At 33.7% G+C, this 19,394-nt stretch overlaps 2 protein-coding genes and 1 non-coding gene across 5 annotated transcripts; 1 reads left to right on the top strand and 2 right to left on the bottom strand.

The window, feature by feature from the left end:
- Window positions 1–4,205: 4,205 nt before the first annotated feature.
- Window positions 4,206–4,313, bottom strand: LOC143196762 (U6 spliceosomal RNA). The gene has a single exon (XR_013005830.1). It is a non-coding gene; the product is annotated as a U6 spliceosomal RNA (small nuclear RNA).
- Window positions 4,314–4,416: 103 nt separating this feature from the next.
- Window positions 4,417–11,285, bottom strand: LOC143196038 (uncharacterized). Of its 3 annotated transcripts, none has more exons than XM_076403625.1 (11): window positions 11,027–11,285; window positions 10,887–10,929; window positions 10,711–10,799; window positions 10,573–10,655; window positions 10,194–10,318; window positions 9,817–10,134; window positions 9,472–9,633; window positions 5,301–6,230; window positions 4,959–5,060; window positions 4,789–4,890; window positions 4,417–4,723 (listed from the first exon to the last, which is right to left on the bottom strand). In XM_076403625.1, exons 2-11 carry the CDS (start codon window positions 10,908–10,910, stop codon window positions 4,709–4,711), a joined length of 1,950 nt encoding a protein of 649 aa, XP_076259740.1. In that variant the 5' UTR covers window positions 10,911–10,929; window positions 11,027–11,285; the 3' UTR covers window positions 4,417–4,708. The 3 variants fall into 3 exon arrangements, with proteins under 3 accessions (XP_076259740.1, XP_076259742.1, XP_076259741.1); XM_076403627.1 differs by having other exon boundaries at window positions 10,887–10,946; window positions 11,027–11,275; XM_076403626.1 differs by lacking the exon at window positions 11,027–11,285 and having other exon boundaries at window positions 10,887–11,020.
- Window positions 11,286–11,853: 568 nt separating this feature from the next.
- Adss (Adenylosuccinate synthetase) lies at window positions 11,854–19,151 on the top strand. Its single transcript, XM_076404190.1, has 10 exons — window positions 11,854–12,138; window positions 13,808–13,910; window positions 16,155–16,257; window positions 16,312–16,494; window positions 17,167–17,372; window positions 17,435–17,589; window positions 17,703–17,871; window positions 17,929–18,011; window positions 18,580–18,700; window positions 18,765–19,151. The coding sequence occupies exons 1-10, from the start codon at window positions 11,992–11,994 to the stop codon at window positions 18,815–18,817; spliced, it is 1,323 nt and encodes a 440-aa protein (XP_076260305.1). The 5' UTR covers window positions 11,854–11,991; the 3' UTR covers window positions 18,818–19,151.
- The last annotated feature ends 243 nt before the right edge of the window (window positions 19,152–19,394 follow it).

Below are 19,394 nucleotides of genomic sequence, written 5' to 3'. Positions count from 1 at the left end.
GTAATCTATTTTACTTTTTGGACTTTTTTCCTTGTCTTGTTGAAATCGTTTGGAAAGTGTAAAATTTACTTTATTTAGCGTCAGCGGACTTGAAAATACTGAGATTATTTTTTTTCTGCTTGAGGAATCGGGCATCCATCAAGTGATATAATTAAGTTTTTGTCAATTAGTCGCAACACAAAATTTGCATCAACAGATTTGGAGCTATTAAGTTTCTTCCAGTCTCTAGTCCATTTATAGATCTTGTTGGCCGCTACTTGTACTTATTCTATAGCCTTAAACAGAGATTCATTTTTTGCCATTATAACTGTGTCGTCAGCAAAGTACTGTTTCTTTTGTTGATGGGATATTAGCAGTATAGAGTAGATATAGAAATTGTCTCAAGCCCCTTGTGGAACTCCAGCCGAAATAGGTTTAAGTGTTGAGAATGCCCCTTAATGCGAGACTCTAAATTTTCTTTCGAAAAGATATGATTCCAGCAGTCGACAGGAATTCCGCGGTAGCAATTTGCTCATTTTGTAAATTAATCCCAAATGCCATACCCGAATAAAAGCTTGTGAGGCATCCAGGAATATTGCAGGGTAGAATTTCTTTTCTTCGAATGCCTTTTTAACTAAATGGTTTAATGCGTTTTAACGGAAATTTCTTAAATAATTTTGATATCGCAGGCAGCAGCGAAATAGGCCTGTAAGATCCAACTTGTTCTGCCGGTTTGTCAGGATTTTTAAGCATAAATATTCAAGCAACCTTAAGACATTCCGCAACATGGACATGGTTCAGTCTCAAACAGACATTAAATATATATGTCAACATGGTTATTGCTTTTCGTGGCAGTTCTTTTGTAACGCAGGTGAAATATCATCAATTCCAAGAGCCTTTTTAGGATTGAGGCTGTTGTCAATATCTGTGGCAACTTCCATTGTAAAAATCAGATGTACAGGTACATTGGGCCCTACTAACAAATAACGTAAATATCACCTCATGGACAGAAGAAATTATGCCCAACAAAAAATATATGACGAATGAAACATCTATCATGAAAAATGTAATATCTTTAATCAAATAGGCTTAATTCAGTTCTTTATCAATACAGACTTAATTATAAATTAATTTATTACTACTTATCATTTGTACTTGGATCAGCCACGTTGGTGCGATTACTTCCTTGTGTGAACCCCTCGCTTTTATATCTTTTTCTTTTTAATCATTATTATTATTTACGCTTAAAAAGTCCTTTATTGAAATAAAAATAAAAGTTAAAAGTTAAGTACAATCAAAATAGGTTCTATCACTTTTTAAATCTTTACTCATTCTTCTGGTGTCCATTTATCTTGTGAAATTAATAAATTCTTGTCTTGCAATACATTCTTCAAAGATATCCAACTTTTCAGCAAAAATCAAACACGCTTTGTATCAGATTATATATTAATTTTTACTTGAGAACTTTTAAATATTTTATAATGTCCTTCAAAAAAGCCATAACTAGCATATCACACTCATGTTTATGAATTCCAAGTGCTTGACGTTTAGCCAAGAAAACGTTCATTGTTGCATTGCCGCCATATGATGAGATTAATTTACAAGTAATGAAAACAGCATTGAAAACAGTGAAAACTGCAGCATTGCTCGCCATTTAACTTAACAAATCATATAAGTCGTAAATATTTACTCATATATATAATACCCTCGGTATCGCGACTTGTTACCTTAGAAATCCATACTTCCGACGGCCTAGAAAAATGTGCTTGATGAGCTGACTGTGACATCGGCCACATAGGGGTCGGCCTCGTCCGTTCAACAAGTATTCCTGGGTAGTCTGCATTGCCCAATCCGCATTCGAGCGAGGATACTCAATAATGTTATTGATGTTGGGAAGCTGGCGAAAGAGCCTCTTGATCTCCCATCATTTATTGTTCGTAATAAGAAGATTCCAGTTTAGTTGATCCAATTGTTTATAGAGAGCTATGTTTTAGCGAGAAGAGCCGTTTTGCTATAGAGACTGATTGTTTCTTTTTGCAGAACCTTCATGGATAAGTCTATAGGTATACTCGAGAACTGCAATATTGATATAACCGTGATTCTGTTGTCTACAGCAAGGATCACAATCATAAGTCGATTGCAAGCCCTCCGAAAAATTGACACATTGACGACGGACATGTATTCTTTTGTGTTGTGGAGATGTTGTTTGTGTTCTCAGAGAAGAAAGAGACAAACTGGCTGAATTCAGGGTGAAATTTAAGGGAGCTTACGTAATTCATAAGTACGAGTTCTCACCGTGAGCCGAGTGATGGGATCTCTGCCTCACATTGTAGGTTTTCAACCGGGCTAGTGTGGAATGCTCCCAATATAATTCACAAGGCGGTGTTTTGAATTGGGTCTAGTTTCTTGACTTAATCTGCGGATTGCGGTGATATAGCACTGACTTCCATAGTTTAGCTTAGTTCTTATCAATGTCTTGTATATATTGCTTAGCGATGTTCGATGTGCTCTCCAGTAGTGATTGGAGAGAGTTTTAAGTAAGTGTATGTCTGGTAAACACTTTCCCTTAATGTCGTTTATGAGTGAAAACCAGTTTAGTCTATGGTCAAATTCCAGATCAAGGAATTTATGTTCCGATTTATTTGTCAAGTTATTCCGGGCAATTCCTATGTCTGCAAAAGTGGACACTTATAGACTTCTCGGCTGAGAACTTTAGACCATATTGTTCAGCCCACATAGGTATTTCACTGAGGCAGTTCTGTATTCATAAGTACGAGTTCTCACCGTGAGCCGAGTGATGGGATCTCTGCCTCACATTGTAGGTTTTCAACCGGGCTAGTGTGGAATGCTCCCAATATAATTCACAAGGCGGTGTTTTGAATTGGGTCTAGTTTCTTGACTTAATCTGCGGATTGCGGTGATATAGCACTGACTTCCATAGTTTAGCTTAGTTCTTATCAATGTCTTGTATATATTGCTTAGCGATGTTCGATGTGCTCTCCAGTAGTGATTGGAGAGAGTCTTAAGTAAGTGTATGTCTGATAAACACTTTCCCTTAATGTCGTTTATGAGTGAAAACCAGTTTAGTCTATGGTCAAATTCCAGATCAAGGAATTTATGTTCCGATTTATTTGTCAAGTTATTCCGGGCAATTCCTATGTCTGCAAAAGTGGACACTTATAGACTTCTCGGCTGAGAACTTTAGACCATATTGTTCAGCCCACATAGGTATTTCACTGAGGCAGTTCTGTAGGAGGTACTGGCTATACTTATGACCTGAATGTCTGTGACATATAATTAATTACATCATCCGCATAAATCCGAGCGTTAATGTGTGCAGGGATAATCTCGTTTATTGAGTTCATAGCAAACGATAAACAATAACGGACTAATACATGATTCCAAATCAAGAAAGACAGCAGTCGCGTGTTGTCCCGAGTTGAGGGCTTCACAGAGATCCTCCTGAAACCCGATCAGGTTATCGAGTGTTGAGTATCCTCATAAGAAGCCTAGCTGACGCTCATTTAGCAGTCTCTGCCTTCTAATTATATGTTAGCCTATTGCAAACCATGCGCTCCAGCACTTTGCACAAGAGGTTGATAGCTAGTGACTGAATGCCGCGGTTTACCTGGCTTATGAATACGGACTAAAAGTGACTGCTTCCACGATAAAGGTAAATGCCCCTTCCTCCAAACTTCGTTGTATATGTTGAGTAAGTATTGTATTGTAAGTATAGTTGGTCAAGTCCACAAGATGTGTCCCTTCCCCCACTTATAGCTCTATTGAGCTCCTCCACTGAGAATGGATCATCCAAGCAGTCATACGCATTTATACTTGCCCCAGTAATGTTGTTCATATTCTCTTCTTTATACGTGTTTATAGAAAGGAGTGATGGTGTGTCGCAGACAAGTCTCAATTTGATGATCCCCATCTACCATCACTGGAATTTTGGACGGCGGGATGCCTTTCAACATCCACACCTTGCTCCACACAGCATGGGATGAGGTCTGCGGAGTGAGGCTGCTGGTAAATTTTCTTCAAGAGCTGCTTTTTACTTGTCGGGTGGTTCTCTTGCTAATGCTTTTTATCTTTTATAGTTTATGAAGTGTTTGTATGTTGGATTTAGTTTCAATCCATTCAGGGCCTTCTTCCAGTCCTTCACCACCCTGGCACAGTCATCATTCCATCACGGTACAGGAAGTTTGCTTGTTTTTAAGTGTTAGTGGAAAAATGTGGAACGGTTCACGTTTTTGCAGGTCATCCTTACATAGGGGCCATGTCAGTCTTCTCTGTATCGTTCCAATTTTAGTATATGTACCACCGAACCGAGATTCTACATGAATTTCAAGTGTATATAATCATATACATCAACGCTATAAATGGACGAATGGGATATAGTTTGACCTTAATTCTAGAACAAATACAATTATACAACCATTTCAATTACATAGATTTAATCGTTTAAAAGCTCAGTGCAATATTTAACAATAACAATATTGTGAAACTTGTATATTACCAACATTGTACAATATAAAAAATAACTCGAAAAATAAAAAAAGACCATATGAGATTCATATATAAAAACTATATATAAATATGTAAGTATTAAATAAACAAGGCTTGTTTACTTTTAAATAGGCATAATAGCTAGCACCATTAAATTTGTCTAAGTTGTCTACCTCCTGTTAGCTGAACGTGGAAGCTGAATTTTGTCGATATGTTGTGGGCTTCAATGACGTTGATCCTGTGAGAAATGTTAAGTTTGTGAAAAATTACATTGAAAAATAATTAAAAATTATATATTTTTACCTGTCTCTGGAAAAGAGAACCAGCTAAGGATCCCAATAGACCCCCCATGCTACCCAAACCCCCAACAGAGGGTCCTCCTCCAAGTTGGGGCCCTTGTGGTTGCTTTTTGAAAGAAAAAAATTAATATCACGCTTTTTGTTCAATATCAATGTTTGGTTCAATATCAATACCTGAGGCTGAGCACCACCACCCCCTGACAGCAAGCCTGATAACAACGATTCCACTGGTCCTTTCTGCTCCTGCTGGGGAGGATGAGGATACTGTCCATATTGCTACGCATAAGGTTATTTGATTTAATATACAGTTAAATAGCCATATGGAATAATATTTCTAAATTAATTTGGAGACAACGGCTCAATTTTGAATTTTGATAAAAATTAACATACTTTTAATACCTTAATACCAGAACCTTTGTATTAATGATATGAGGCATATACAAATTAATAAGCGGTAAAAGTGTTAGGAATATTGCTATATAACAATTTAAAGTCGTCTATGGATTGTATACTTACCTGCGGAGGGCCTTGGGGTACAGCAGCAGGATCTGGTGGACCACCAGGTCCTCCATAGGCCGGATTCTCTTGAATCGGCCTGGTCATATTATGTTGATCGCCGGCCTTGCTCAATAAACCTTGCAGAAGGTTGGTTAGAAGCTCCGTGTTATTACTTGACGGATTTTGGTTACTTTGCTGTTGGTTAAGAGGTGGGGGAGGGAGATTTTGTCCCGCAGGACCTGACTGTCCACCTCCGGAGATGAGACTTTGAAGAATGCCACTAAGGGCGTCGTTGTTCCCGGTTTGATTTTGACTAGGAGGTGGAACTTGGGCATTGTATTGTGGGAGAGATGCGTTAGGGCCTTGTTGATTTTGATTCGAAGCCAAAAGATTAGACAATATTCCGGCCAGGACGTCTGAGGTCGCCCCTTGTCCCTGTTGATTTGTGGGAGGCGGAGGATTTTGGGATTGTTGTTGTTTATCGTTACTGTTCAAGAGACTTTGTAAAATTCCTGTTAGCACTTCAGATCCACCGCCTTGCTGTTGTTGCTGCTGCGATACTGGTGGTGCTTGTCCTCCAGTGGGTTGATTTTGAGAATTACCGCTCAAAAGACTAGATAATAAACCCGATATAAGTTCAGAACCACCAGACTGAGTTGCTCCAGTAGCTCCACCACCAGATTGTCCACCACCACCTCCCAGCAAATTAAGCAACATACTCTCAACCGGTCCCGGTTGATTTTGAGCTTCTCCCCCAACACCTGGCGGCGGAGGATTACCGGGACCTTGCGGAGGTAGAGGAGGTCCAGCTGGCGGAATTTGAGATCCCGAAGTGATGGTACCACCAGATTCGGCGATGAGATTACTTAAAGTCGAGTCTTGGGCGTTAGAGGCGGCCTGAACGTTTGAGTTTTCTTGAGTAGGCAGGCTGGGGTATAAACCGTATCTCTGAAGGAGAAAATACCGGTATTTGTTTCTTTATTACCTCATCACTAACACGAATCCTAAATAAACAATCACCTCTTTCTGATAATCTCGCTTAAAAAAATAATTATAATCTTAATAAAATCATTCAGCAATAAAAGATAAAATATATTCTATAATGGTTGTAACCTTAACTAACAATATTTTTAATCATTTGAGAATATTTTAGGACGAATTCTGACAGGGCAACAAGAAAGTTAACAGGAACCTATTTTTCAACCTCAAGCATATGTCTTGGAAAGGGTTTTATACAATCCAACAAACCTATTGAATCTTAAATTAGAACATCTATAAAATAGTGTAAGCGGAAATAAGCTATCTATTAAGAGGTTAATTGAAAAGTCCCGGCCTACCATAGTAATTTTTTGGTAAAATAATTTCTTTTTATTCAACATAATTCCCTTCAACAGTGATTCGAAGCAAAGCAAATTCGAAGCCCCATTCATGGATTTTTGACACGGTGCATTGTCTTGGTGAAGCAGCACTTTCTTTTTCTTCAAATGCGGCCGTTTATCGGCGATTGTGTCCTTCAAACGGTCCAATAAGGCTATGTAATAGTCGCTGTTGATGGTCCTTCCTTTTTCAGGGTAGTCAATGAAAATTATTCCATGCGCATCCCAAAATACAAACGCCATAACCTTGCCAGTCGACTGTTGCGTTTTCTCACGATTTGGGGCGGGTTCATCGTGTGCAGTCCACTCGGATGACTGTCGATTGGACTTCAGAGTGAAATGATGGAGCCATGTTTCATCCTTTGTCACATATAAACGCAAAAATCGGGTTTATTATGCTTGATCATCTTCAAACCCTGCTCCAAATCATCAACTTGTCGTTGTTTTTCGTCAAAAGTGAGCTCGCGCGGCACCCACTTTGCACAGAACTTTCTCATATCCAAATATTCATGAATGATATGATGTACACGTTCAGTTGATATTTTTAGAGTGTCTGCTATTTCATTCAATTTCAATTTACGGTCATTTAAAATCATTTTGTAATTTTTTTTAATGTTTTCGTCGGTAACAACTTCTTTGGGCGTCCACTGCGTTCACCGTCATCAGTGCTCATTTCACCTCGTCTAAACTTAGCATACTTGATGGTTGATTTTCCTGGGGCAGCGTCCGGAAAGTTTTTTCTTCAAATATATTTGTTTCCTTCAAATAGCAATATTTTATCAACATGCCAAATTCCTTTTTATCCATTTTTTCATAATAACACAAGTTGCTTCATTCAAAAAACTATAATTCACAAACTAATGATCCCACAGCTGTCAAATTTATACACGCATCTTTTGATGGTTAGGGCTAACTAAAAAACATATGGATTTAATTCTAGTGGCGCCATCTATGTGTCAGGGCGGGAACTTTTCAATTGACCTGTTATATTAGGTTTGATAAAAAAGGTAATCCACGTTTTTAACGTTTAAATCATTGTACATTATGTGCATGTTATATCTTATTAAATAGACTTCTTATGTATAAGGCCTTATATATAGCCTGCTATGTCATGTTATTGATATTCTCTATATTCCATGATGTTTCGTTAATATTAATTTTTAAGTAGGCCATGAAAAATTCTATTTTTTTCTGAAGTGAAGTTTCTTGTTTTCTTGTAACATGCCTTATTCTAGTTGGTCTAGCTGCTTATAAATATCAGCTGCTCTATGACAGAATGTGATTAAATGCGATAGAACTAGAATTTTCTCCCACCAAAAGATCTGTACATTCATTCCAATATATGTCAGAATAAGAAGCAATTCATACAAAAGTAAATAACCTATTGGTTGACAATCACACAGCTGAGTGTTTTAGAATAGGAACACCAAGCGTGTGGCCGGAAAGAATGGCGTTTTGATTAAAAATATCACAAGAAGTTATATGCAACATATTACGTGTTGCTAGCCAAATTATTATTGTTATACATTTTTTCTTTCACTCTACCTACTATCCAAATCTTCTCAAGTTATCATAATGATATTATTTTTGAACTGTAACAAATAATTCACAGTTGTAAACACATTTTTCTTCTTTAGTTAACTAATGTTGTATCATTAAAAAATGGCAAATTATATTAAGGTTAGCAACATATAAACATTATTTTATTGTTGATGAGTTAGTGTCATGCTCATTTCACAGACCTTGAGGGAGGGTTATTACGTTTAATCCGTGGCCTATTTTCTAGATACTCATTACTACCTTTTGAATCAATGGTACCTAATTTTACATCAAGGTTTAAATTGCTCTCAAGTGATACAACACTGTATGTACTGTAAAACAAATGCAAAAGCAATATGGACTGTAAAACTCTGAACTGTAAAGCAAACCTGCCAATAATATTGGTGTAAATAATTTTAAATGGGAGAAAACATGTAAAATTCGTTCTTTAAATAAAATATATAGATTAGAAATTAAAAGTTTTAAAGGATCATACAAAAAATACTAGTTACAAAACGTGGATTACATTCTTGCGCATCTAATACACTATTTTTGCAAAGGAAGCAAACATCACAAAGCGATATCAATTACATAATTATTATAATAATTAGCCAATCAGCTCAAGAAGTAATTTCAATTGTTCGTTATGACATCATTTGCACGCAATGAACGATAAACATTACGTTACATTTCCTCTATGAGCTTATGGGTATTTATTTTGATACTAGTTAATATTATAATATCTCAAATATATCAAAATTATTCCACCATTTATGTTTCAAATATGATTATTTATTTGTAATAGTATTTATGAGGTTTTCCTATAAATAGTAGTGTTTGTGCATTTAATACTTAGTCACTTCATAATTATATATCAACAGTATATTATCTACATTAGATAATTATTGTATAATACCATTGAGTGAATTTATATAAATATTTAATTATATTGCATGGATATACATTTGACCTAAAGCACATTATTTACTAATTATTAATATTCATCGACTCAAGAATAATTATCTTAAAGAAAACATTAAAATTAATTAACAATAAGATGTTATACCTATTTTTTCTTATACCCATAATATTTTTATGTTTATCTAAAAATAGCCTTAACATAACATGCAAAACTGTAGTTAATCTTATAGTTAGACACAAACATGCTTTTGCAAAAAAAATAAAATAAAAAAAAATATAGCCAATGATGATTGTTTATTTAAAATTTGGTTTTTGTGATTAAAGCTAATTAATATGGGAATGTTAAAACTCACCGCATTCTGATGAGCATAGCCTGCCTGTTGTTGAGGTTGTTCTGCACCACTTGGATGGAGGATACTCCCCAACAATTTTTCAGCAGCTCCTGATTTAATAGCTCCAGCAAGGATATCTTGGGCTTGCTCTAAAAAGCCACCGAATTCCGACTGAGGCTCCGCCTGTACATCAGATACTAAATTTTACAATATAGGTTTGTTGCTTGGTTATTACTATATAGTTATGGGAATTTTTTCTGTATTTATAGTGATGAAGTTATAGCAATTATAATTTCAAGAAATTATTAGAGTTAAAAAAATTATTAGTAAGCCAAATTATCATAGTATTGAAAAAATAATACTTACACCAGGTGGTGGTGGTGGACCATAGCCTCCATAATTTGGTGGAGGACCATAGTTTCCTTGTGGAGGAGGGCCATAACCACCTTGTGGAGGAGGGCCATAACCACCCTGTGGAGGAGGGCCATAGTTTCCTGCAGGTGGGCCAAATTGTTGCTCAGCATTTAGAGGAGCCGCATTAGCAGCACTCTCACCTCCACCAAGAACAATACCCTCAAAAGAAATCAAGGTAATAGATACATCACCATCAATTAGTAAGTGGGTGATACTCTCAAATGGTAGTCGATGCTTGAATTCTGAAAAGTGTTGCCCATTGACTGCTATCTATAAATAGAATTAATAATACTAACCAATTTTAAATTCTATTAATTAGCATGCCTTACTTTAAAATGATCAGGATCAACAAGCAACAGAATTTCAAAGCTCTGTGCTGGTCCAATGGGTAGTTTTCCTTTACCTTCTTCTTTATCCCAAGCTTGGTTTCTGTAACTATTTCTAGCTATATATCCTGCAAAAAATTATAGTACAATATAAATTTGAGCCAATATGAGAAGAAAGGATGTACATGTTAATTTTAATTTTTAGCCCTAAACATCATTTGACTAAGTTTAGATGTGATGTAATTAAAAATCTAAAATCAGCATCTTAGTCATCTTGAAGCTAAATAAAACATGCCAAGAAATAAATCTTATATGTTTTAAAATTACTAAAATAAAAATTAACAACTTAAATAAAATTCTATAGTATCAGCAATTTTTTTACCTTGATTTAGTCTCACTGAAACATGAAGTGCAGTATCATCTCTGGGTTTGTTGTTAGGACCAGTAGCTAGATTCACATTGAATCTTAAAAACATAAAACAATTAATATATATATTTGCTAAAAAATATATATCAATACCTGTCACTATTAGGATGTGTAACACCTTGTATCCTAATTAATTTTCCTGGCTGCAAACCTCCAGACACTTCCCCAACAAAAGGAATTTCCTTGAAATTAAAATAACATACACTAAATATTCACTTTTCATATTTGTAATAATTCTTATGTTGTAACTCGCCACAAATATTACTTACAGGATTTACAATTGGTTGAGCCATCACAAGCACACACACAAATCTAGAAAAGTTAATTAACTAAGTCAATATAAACACTATAAATAAAACGCACTTCTTCGAATCAATCTACAATATTTTGGATAAAAGTGGGGACTTACTAGCAAATATTTGAGTATGATGTAATATCTATTTATATATAAATAAATAAATATGTTTCAAGACCATAGATGAGACGATATCTTTGGCATCTATTTGAAAGATGTCGAGGACACAAATAATTATTCGAGTATTTAATATGAACAGCACAAGTATTTAATTACAATCGTGAAACACGGAGACTCAAAAGTAAATCAATTACTATGACACAATTTTAAAAATAGTTCTATGTAGTTTGTATTGAAACATATGTTTTTGACAAAAACTCATATAATGGTGCCATCTACTCAAGTTTTTTCATATCGAAAGACAACATATATAAGATTTCTTTGATTATTTTTCGATGTATACATAAAATCGACAATCATAGAATATTTGGTTGCATATATATAGATTAAGTTGTATAAATATATATTATAGATGTAATTCTACTTTTTACTAAGACCATCTCGAATTATAATTCAAATATATATATTAAGATATTTATTTTTAATATTATATAATTGCACGTGATAAATGTCAATTATTGCAAAATTATTTGCTTTTACAAATTTCTTTTTAAAATTGTAAATATTTGTGAACTGCGGGAAAATACTCAAATCAATTGTATCGTTTCTCACGATTTAGTTTAGTTGAATTAAGTATCTTAAATAATTAAAATGTATGTTGCTTTATTATAGTACTTGGTGTAAATTCTGCCGACGTAGATATCTTGAATATTCATTAATTAATTAATAATATTTTGAATAATGGGAATATGTTGAACAATGTTGTCAAACGTTTGACCATCTAGATGTTCCCAACGGACGTATCTGAAATAGTCCGACTAAAATGGAAACATGACAACAGCGTACGTTTGGGCTAAAAATGGCGGCGATCACATTATCCCGGTGCAGTCCGTTAATCGTTTAAGCTTGCTCCACACGGAACTTAACCTCTCTGTTCCAACGAGGAACCAATTTTAAGAATGAGCGAGTCGCCAAGAAAGAAACCGCGTACGGAACTACATCAAAATAAAGTAACCGTTGTTTTGGGCGCACAATGGGGCGACGAAGGCAAGGGTAAAGTCGTGGATCTCCTCGCTAGTTTAGCTGATGTTGTTTGTCGTTGTCAGGTAACAAATAAAACACAATTTGTTATAATTTGTACATAGTGTTATTAGAGTGTCGTTAGGGCGGGAACGCTTTCTTTTGTGTATGTAAACATGACATACGTCATGGGGTGTTATCCCTTGGGAATACAATAACAATTAATTCTTTATTACCTCTGGCATTCATTACGCGATCTACAAAGCACATGTGATCGCAGCTTGCAGTATTTTTAGACTAATGGAAATCCGAATCTAGGTTGCAAAAATCACCACCACCGCTCTGATTTTTTTTCTCAACTTACGCCAAAGGTGACATGTGCCTCGAGGCCCGTTTACTATCAATCAACCTTACATAATAGTACAGTTTTCCATCAGGAGGGGGGCGTTTTTTTTTATTTGTTTATAGTCATTTGTTTTTGCCATCACGTGCCCCGGTGTAGCAGTATTTTTAGTATTCTATTATGTTTTATCTATAAATTGTGTTTTTAATTTAAAACGTTGTCTCTGTGTCAAACAACAAGCTGAGCGCAGCCAACTTTTATTAGGACACTAAAACATAGTCCTATCATTTTGATAATGTTTGACATTATCAATTCAACAGATATATAACTGTATTATACAATATCTAAAAAAGGTTTTTCTTTTTAATATTTTTACCTCTCAAATTTATATCATTATCATTGATTAGTTTCGCATTCTTAATAATTTTCAGAACATTTAATTTAATCAAAAATTGTTTCACTGCCGGTTGTCAGGACTGTTATTTTTTATTCAATATATTTCCATTTCAATTTTTCTTGCATATATTTTTACGACGATTTAGCAACAGGTCAAGTAATTAAAACATATCTAATGTTTCTATGCACATGTTGCTAAATTAAACCAGTTTTTTGGGGAAATCAAATAAATATGTGAATTAAATCGTGTACGAGTTTCATAAAATTAATCGCTCTAATTAGTTGAGTGATCATATTGTTGGTTTTTACATAACGCAAGTGTTTGGGTACATAACCATTTTATTATATGACTATAATATATTTCATCATTATAATGACTGACTCTTAAGGTTTATAAATAGGCATTGAGATACATAAACTTCTTATATAGTGAGTTAGGAAGAGTAATTTCAGTTTCTTTTATATTTTTCAAAGCGTATTTATTCATCTACGTTTTACATAATAATTAATGATTTATCAAAACTTTTATTTATTTTGAATAATCAAAACGATGATTTTTTGCCACTTTTCTGGTAAAACCTTATTTCCACCACTATAGACTGAGAGAGATCTAGGCAAAATACTTAAAATGCTTTTCGCAAGCCTCTTTTGAGATCAACATTATGGCACTAAGAGACTTTTGTAAGGTCGGAACAAACGGCCATGGAACGAATGGATTTTTCAATTAATCTCCCTCAATTTTTGCGTAACCACTATATATGTATGTGGTCTAGCATTTTCTGAAAATCAATATTTTCCGTGTTGATCAGTTTTGGTTGTTTAGCCAGGTTCAAACAGCCCATGATTCCCTTCGATGGCCCAAAACAGTTTCTATGTCGATGAACGTGCTCCGTAATTTTACCTTTTCGGCAGTAATCTGGACTTAGTATTGATTATTAAGGCCCAAGGAAAAACCAATATTACTTCTCAACAACTAATAATTTTTCCGAAATAAGTAATATGGATATATTTTTTAGGGAGGCAACAATGCTGGACATACAGTTGTTGTTGATGGAGTTGAATACGATTTCCATTTGTTGCCAAGTGGAGTAATACAAGACAATACAATATCAGTTATTGGTAAGTTATATATTACAAGCGTGAAAATTTTTATGTTCTTCAAAATAAATTCGCAGAAAATTAAGTAAGTAATAGTATTCCTTGATAATAAAAATTTAGCTCTTAATATTAATTGCATGAAATAATGTCTGGACTGTGGTGCATGCGATCAAACCTTCTGTACAGTCACTTCAATTTCTTGGTGAAACTCTAAAATGTGTAATAGGCAGCAAAATATTTTAAGTATTTTTGTGGCATCCTAGAGTAATCCTGAACAATTAATTTTCATAATACCGAATAAGCTACGAATTTTGTTTTCCACAGTTACATGAGGCATTTTAAATAAAAGGTAATGACGATTTCCTATGATTGCTGCATCATAATTTTAAGCAAGGCAAATTTCTGAAAATATCGAAACAATTTCGGCTCATCTTTAAAGATTTCCATCACTTTTAAATCAACGGAACTAAAATCTGACTGTTTAAACATACAAAAAATATGTACAAATTATTCTCTATACAAAATAGATGCATAATAGGCAAGACAACAGAAAACGAGGACTACTTTATCAGGCGCCTAATGGATTAGGTCTTTATCGTTTTTAACATAAACTCTTTTCCTATTGATTATTTCTACCCCTGCTATCTATTAGCGATCTGAGCTGAATTAAGGGTCTGCAATGGTAAATGACTTGTACCAGCAGGTACGTATCCATTGCCGATTGCATTAGATACACCAAGACAAAATGGTTCGCTCGGCAATGTTCTGTTCGTGACATCAATATAAATCTATTTATACTGTAACATTAATTATTACTGGAAATATCCTATTTTCATTGAAATATATTTGTTTTGTCATCGATGACCTTGCGAGACGTTTATGACCTTTTAAGTTCCGTTGAATAGATCTTTCAAACTGGCCGCTATTAATATTAGGCATTTTTTTTTAATAAATACTTTTTTTTAATGTATCAATTGTTATCCGTTTGTCGTTAATTAATATATTGTTTACTGCTTCGTTGGTATTTTAAATTATCTAGAATGGAATTTTAATTTTTACTCCATTATTAAAATTTTCTATTAACTACAAATTACATTAGAAAAGTATTATCAGTATTCCAAGAAACATACTGATTCTTAACACACTTAATACTGCCAGTAACATTTAGGTTAGGTTTTTCTGTATATTTTACATTTTTGTTATTTTTATTGAAGGAAATCAATCCGCTGAGACTCGCAAATAATTTTGTGAAATGTATGTCGATTACGTAACAGAACGCACGTGTCCAAATTGTATTTATATATGTACGATTTTGTTATAGACATTTTTCATTAAATAATAACAGAGTAAAAACCTCAGTTCTACAGTATTATTATTTGTCAGATAAAAAGGAATGGAAAATTCAAAACACAAACTTAGAAAGATTCAAATCAGAATCAAAGAAATCGTAGCAGAAGGTAATTGAAAATGGATTGGAATAGAGTGGATTTTGAGAAGCTCTTAAAATACTAGAGAAATATATGTCTATTAGTTTGGTTCTTATATATAAAAAATAAGACTCTGCCTGGGAATGACACAGGAGAATAAACAACATATCTGTCTATATTTTTATTATTGTATTCAGCTGCCTGGACGTTTGCCAAAACACGTGTTTTGATCTTGAGATTTTTTCGCTGTTTACTTTATCCCATATAACGTTAGAGAGAGAGGAGAGATTTGGAACTATTGTAATTTGTAAAACTCGCATACAGTTTTGTTGCCCTTGGCCCTTATCTTTTACTCAAGGGTCACCCTCCTTTTTCCCTTTATTTAATTCTTAATACTTGCTGAAATGTGTATCAGAACTACCAAATTACAGACCACGGACAGATACTCGATTACAGACTAGTATATTTAATTCGAACATATGGAATATGATTAGATCTTAGATCTTAATTTCTGTATCCCATTTGTATTTATAATCTGTTGTCATGTTATTTCATCATTCCTTTTTATCTACGATTTCTACTTTATTTCAATTAATTTCAGTGAATCAACAAACAAACTATTTTCCGTAACTGGGATTCGATCCTATTCCCATCTGATATATTGTTCTAAACCAGCAACTTTACATAACATTCTTTAATATATGTTTTCTTATAATTCTATGTTATCCCGTCATAAGAATATACTGCACATTCTCTGAATGCTTAATTTATTTTGAAGAATTATTTTTCATAATTCTTCAAATTAACTCATAATTCTTTTCATGATTTTTGTGTTCAGGTAATGGCGTTGTCATACATCTACCTCAATTTTTCGATGAAATCGAGAAAAATGAGAAAAAAGGCATGAAAAACTGGGAAAAACGACTGATTATATCCGATAGGTACGTCCATAAAAATTGATTGATTGATCGTGGCTACTTTTCTGTCTAATATAGGGCTCACTTGGTATTCGATTTCCACCAAGCTGTTGATGGCCTTCAGGAGCAAGAAAATAACCAGAAAGGTCAAGGACTTGGTACTACTAAGAAAGGAATCGGCCCGACATATTCATCCAAAGCTACACGAAACGGCATCCGAGTTGGTGACCTGTTGGGAGATTTTGAAAAGTTCAGGGAAAAGTAAGTATGAAGGTAAACACGTTAAAACTGGAATACGTAAGGGGTGGACTTATCTCTGAGATTATATCAAAATAATAAAATTTTCATAATAATTCAAATAGTAATCATAATAAACGACGAATGACGAAAAACTATCTCTCTTGTACATACGGATTTGCTATAGTTAAAAAAGACCATTAAAAATATAAACATTTAAATATATCTTAAATAAACGTTGCAGGATCATTTATATATAGAGAATATTTGTTATTTGAATGCATTGTATACTTGAAAAAAATTGTAATATTTTACTAGAGCCTTGTAAATAATACTTTGTGCAAGATAAGATATGATTATTAAACTAGTCTCAGATATGATGGAATTATGGTTACCATCATGACTAAGGTGGTACAAGGTTACTGTTCTATATAATATTGATAGACATGCATGATTAATCTCAAACGGCCATTAAGAAATAATTGCCTTGAAATAGATTTTTCTCGTTTACTCGAATATTAATTTATTAATCTAGTTATCTTCCATTAGTAATATATATTTTATGGTGTTCTCGTTATTATTATATAAGTTTTTTTATTACAAATTATTATAGGGCCTAACAAAACAATTTTCAGTGATAAATATCTTGTAATATTTAATTTTTAAAATTCTAATAATATTTTTTTCATTCATTAGGTTCAAAGCCTTGGTTGGTATGCAGATCAGAATGTTTTCCAATCTGCAGGTTGATATAGATGATGAGCTGATAAGATATGAAAAATATGCAACCAAAATTCGTCCCCTCGTTTACGACACTGTCTCCTACTTGGATCAAGCTATTAAGGATGGAAAGAAAGTTCTAGTTGAAGGAGCCAACGCCGCTATGTTAGATATTGATTTTGGTATGGAACACTTTATTTTTGATTTACTTGAACTAATATTATTATTAATGCCGCCTTTTCAGGCACATATCCATATGTAACATCTTCAAACTGTACTGTTGGAGGTGTCTGCACTGGTTTAGGAATATCGCCTATGAAAATTGGTGAAGTAATTGGAGTGGTTAAGGCGTACACTACTAGAGTCGGAGATGGACCTTTTCCAACCGAACTTAAAGATGTAAGTAAAACAAACATATTATTGAAAATCATTAATAGTATTCCATGTTGAAAACTACGTTTACTAAAAACTAACCAAGACTTATTTTGATGTATATTAGTTACTTCTTGCAGAGTATCGGTGATTTGATGCAGCAGAGAGGTTGCGAAATAGGAGTGACAACAAAAAGAAAAAGGAGGTGTGGTTGGCTTGATGTTTTCCTTCTGCAATATACCAACAAAATTAATGGTTACACGGCGCTTTGTGTCACAAAATTGGATATACTGGATACCCTCAAAGAAGGTATCTGTTACATTTACCCTAATTAAATCCGTTTCTAATTGATATTTTTATTTTTAGTCAAGTTGGCTGTGGGATATAAATTGAACGGGAAGAAGATTAACTATATGCCATCAACAGCTGGAGATTTAGCCAAAGTTGAAGTGAGTATAGTGTTTTTTGTGGTATTAATATTTAAAAAGAACAAGGTGTCAAAAGAATTCAAGTGTCAAAAAGAAAGTATTTTTATTGGAATGGTTTAAAAAGGATTTAAAAAAATGGTTATTAAAGTACACCATTTGGGAATTTATTTAATAAAAATAATATCCAAACATAAACCATTGCAACAATGATTTAGTTAAACAAAAACATTTCTTATGGCCATTTTGTGATATTTTCTGGTCACAAACCGATTTGAGATGATCCTTTCTTGGAGACCATGTTTAAGCTCGTGTAAAAAGTTATGTAATGATAAACTATGCTTATTTTAAAGTATTTGTTCGTTTTGCAATTGAAAAGTTCGAACAGTTGTGAACCGACAGATTAACAGTCCAATTTTTCGCCCAAATTTTGGAGCCAAATATACATAAAGTGATTGACGTTGTGTTCACGCACTAAGTTAAACAAAAAAAATGTATTTGAGATATCTTGTACACTCAATGAATGTTAATATGACAATATTTATCGTTTGGTTCAAATATTTGGTAAATAAATTCAACTTAATTTTTTTAGTGTGAGTATGTAACTATGCCAGGATGGCAGACCAGTACGGAGGGCGTTCGAGAATTCGGAGATTTACCGGAAAACGCGAAAAATTACATAAATAAAATCGAAGAATGTGTTGGTGTACCAAGTAAGTTGCTTTTCAAAAACATAGCCAAATGTAATTTTATAATGTTATTTTATTTTTATTCTAGTTAAATGGATAGGAGTCGGAAAAGGACGCGAATCCATCATTAAAATAAATTAATAAAATAAATACAATAATATATGAGCCTTAAGTATTTTATAAATAAGAACTAATAGCGGGTACTTAATTAGGTCCCTCTTCTCCATAGTTTTCGGACATGTTAACTGTGATTGATTTTAAAAGAATTTTGTCTGTTTCAATATTTGACGGGGCTTAAAGGCTTTTCACAGGTCAGTGCCTTGAACAAAATAAAAACAAAACAACCAAGCCCACAATGTACCATGCACAATTTCGTAATCTAATTCAATAAATGTATGTTTTCTCGTTAAGTTTCAAGTGTTTTTCTTTTATAGTTCAAATTAAAAGCTCCAAAAATAAAGATATTTTCTTTTTATTGGGTTGTGTTGAATTATTTAATTGACCTGACCAATTAGATATATTTTTCTATTTTTTATAATATATTATTTTAGTGTGAAGAAGTTTCTGGTATTTTCATTTATGTTGTGAAAAAATCTTGAAAGTTTGTTGATTGTATAAACTCGTTGTTGAAGTTCAAAATTTTAATGGGAGAAGGATTGAGATTGTTAAGATGCCAGATCATGATGCCACTCTACATCATGAGTGCGAGGCGCATTTT

The sequence above is a fragment of the Rhynchophorus ferrugineus genome, unplaced genomic scaffold, assembly GCF_030347505.1.
Source record: "Rhynchophorus ferrugineus isolate W39M unplaced genomic scaffold, kcgeb_rfMv2 rfM4, whole genome shotgun sequence".
In the NCBI taxonomy this organism is placed as follows: domain Eukaryota; kingdom Metazoa; phylum Arthropoda; class Insecta; order Coleoptera; family Curculionidae; genus Rhynchophorus; species Rhynchophorus ferrugineus.
The sequence above is the reverse complement of the archived record's forward strand: the minus strand, read 5'-3'. Positions and strand labels throughout refer to the sequence as shown.

Coding starts and splice junctions, on each gene's coding strand:
- Adss (XM_076404190.1), top strand. CDS start 11,992: ATGAGCGAGTCGCCAAGAAAGAAACCGCGTACGGAACTACATCAAAAT. Junction 13,911..16,154: donor CAATACAATATCAGTTATTG/GTAAGTTATATA, acceptor TTTTGTGTTCAG/GTAATGGCGTTGTCATACAT. Junction 18,701..18,764: donor AGAATGTGTTGGTGTACCAA/GTAAGTTGCTTT, acceptor TTTTTATTCTAG/TTAAATGGATAGGAGTCGGA.
- LOC143196038 (XM_076403625.1), bottom strand. CDS start 10,910: ATGGCTCAACCAATTGTAAATCCT. Junction 10,800..10,886: donor CTCAACCAATTGTAAATCCT/GTAAGTAATATT, acceptor TTTAATTTCAAG/GAAATTCCTTTTGTTGGGGA. Junction 10,319..10,572: donor TTCAGTGAGACTAAATCAAG/GTAAAAAAATTG, acceptor AATTTTTTGCAG/GATATATAGCTAGAAATAGT.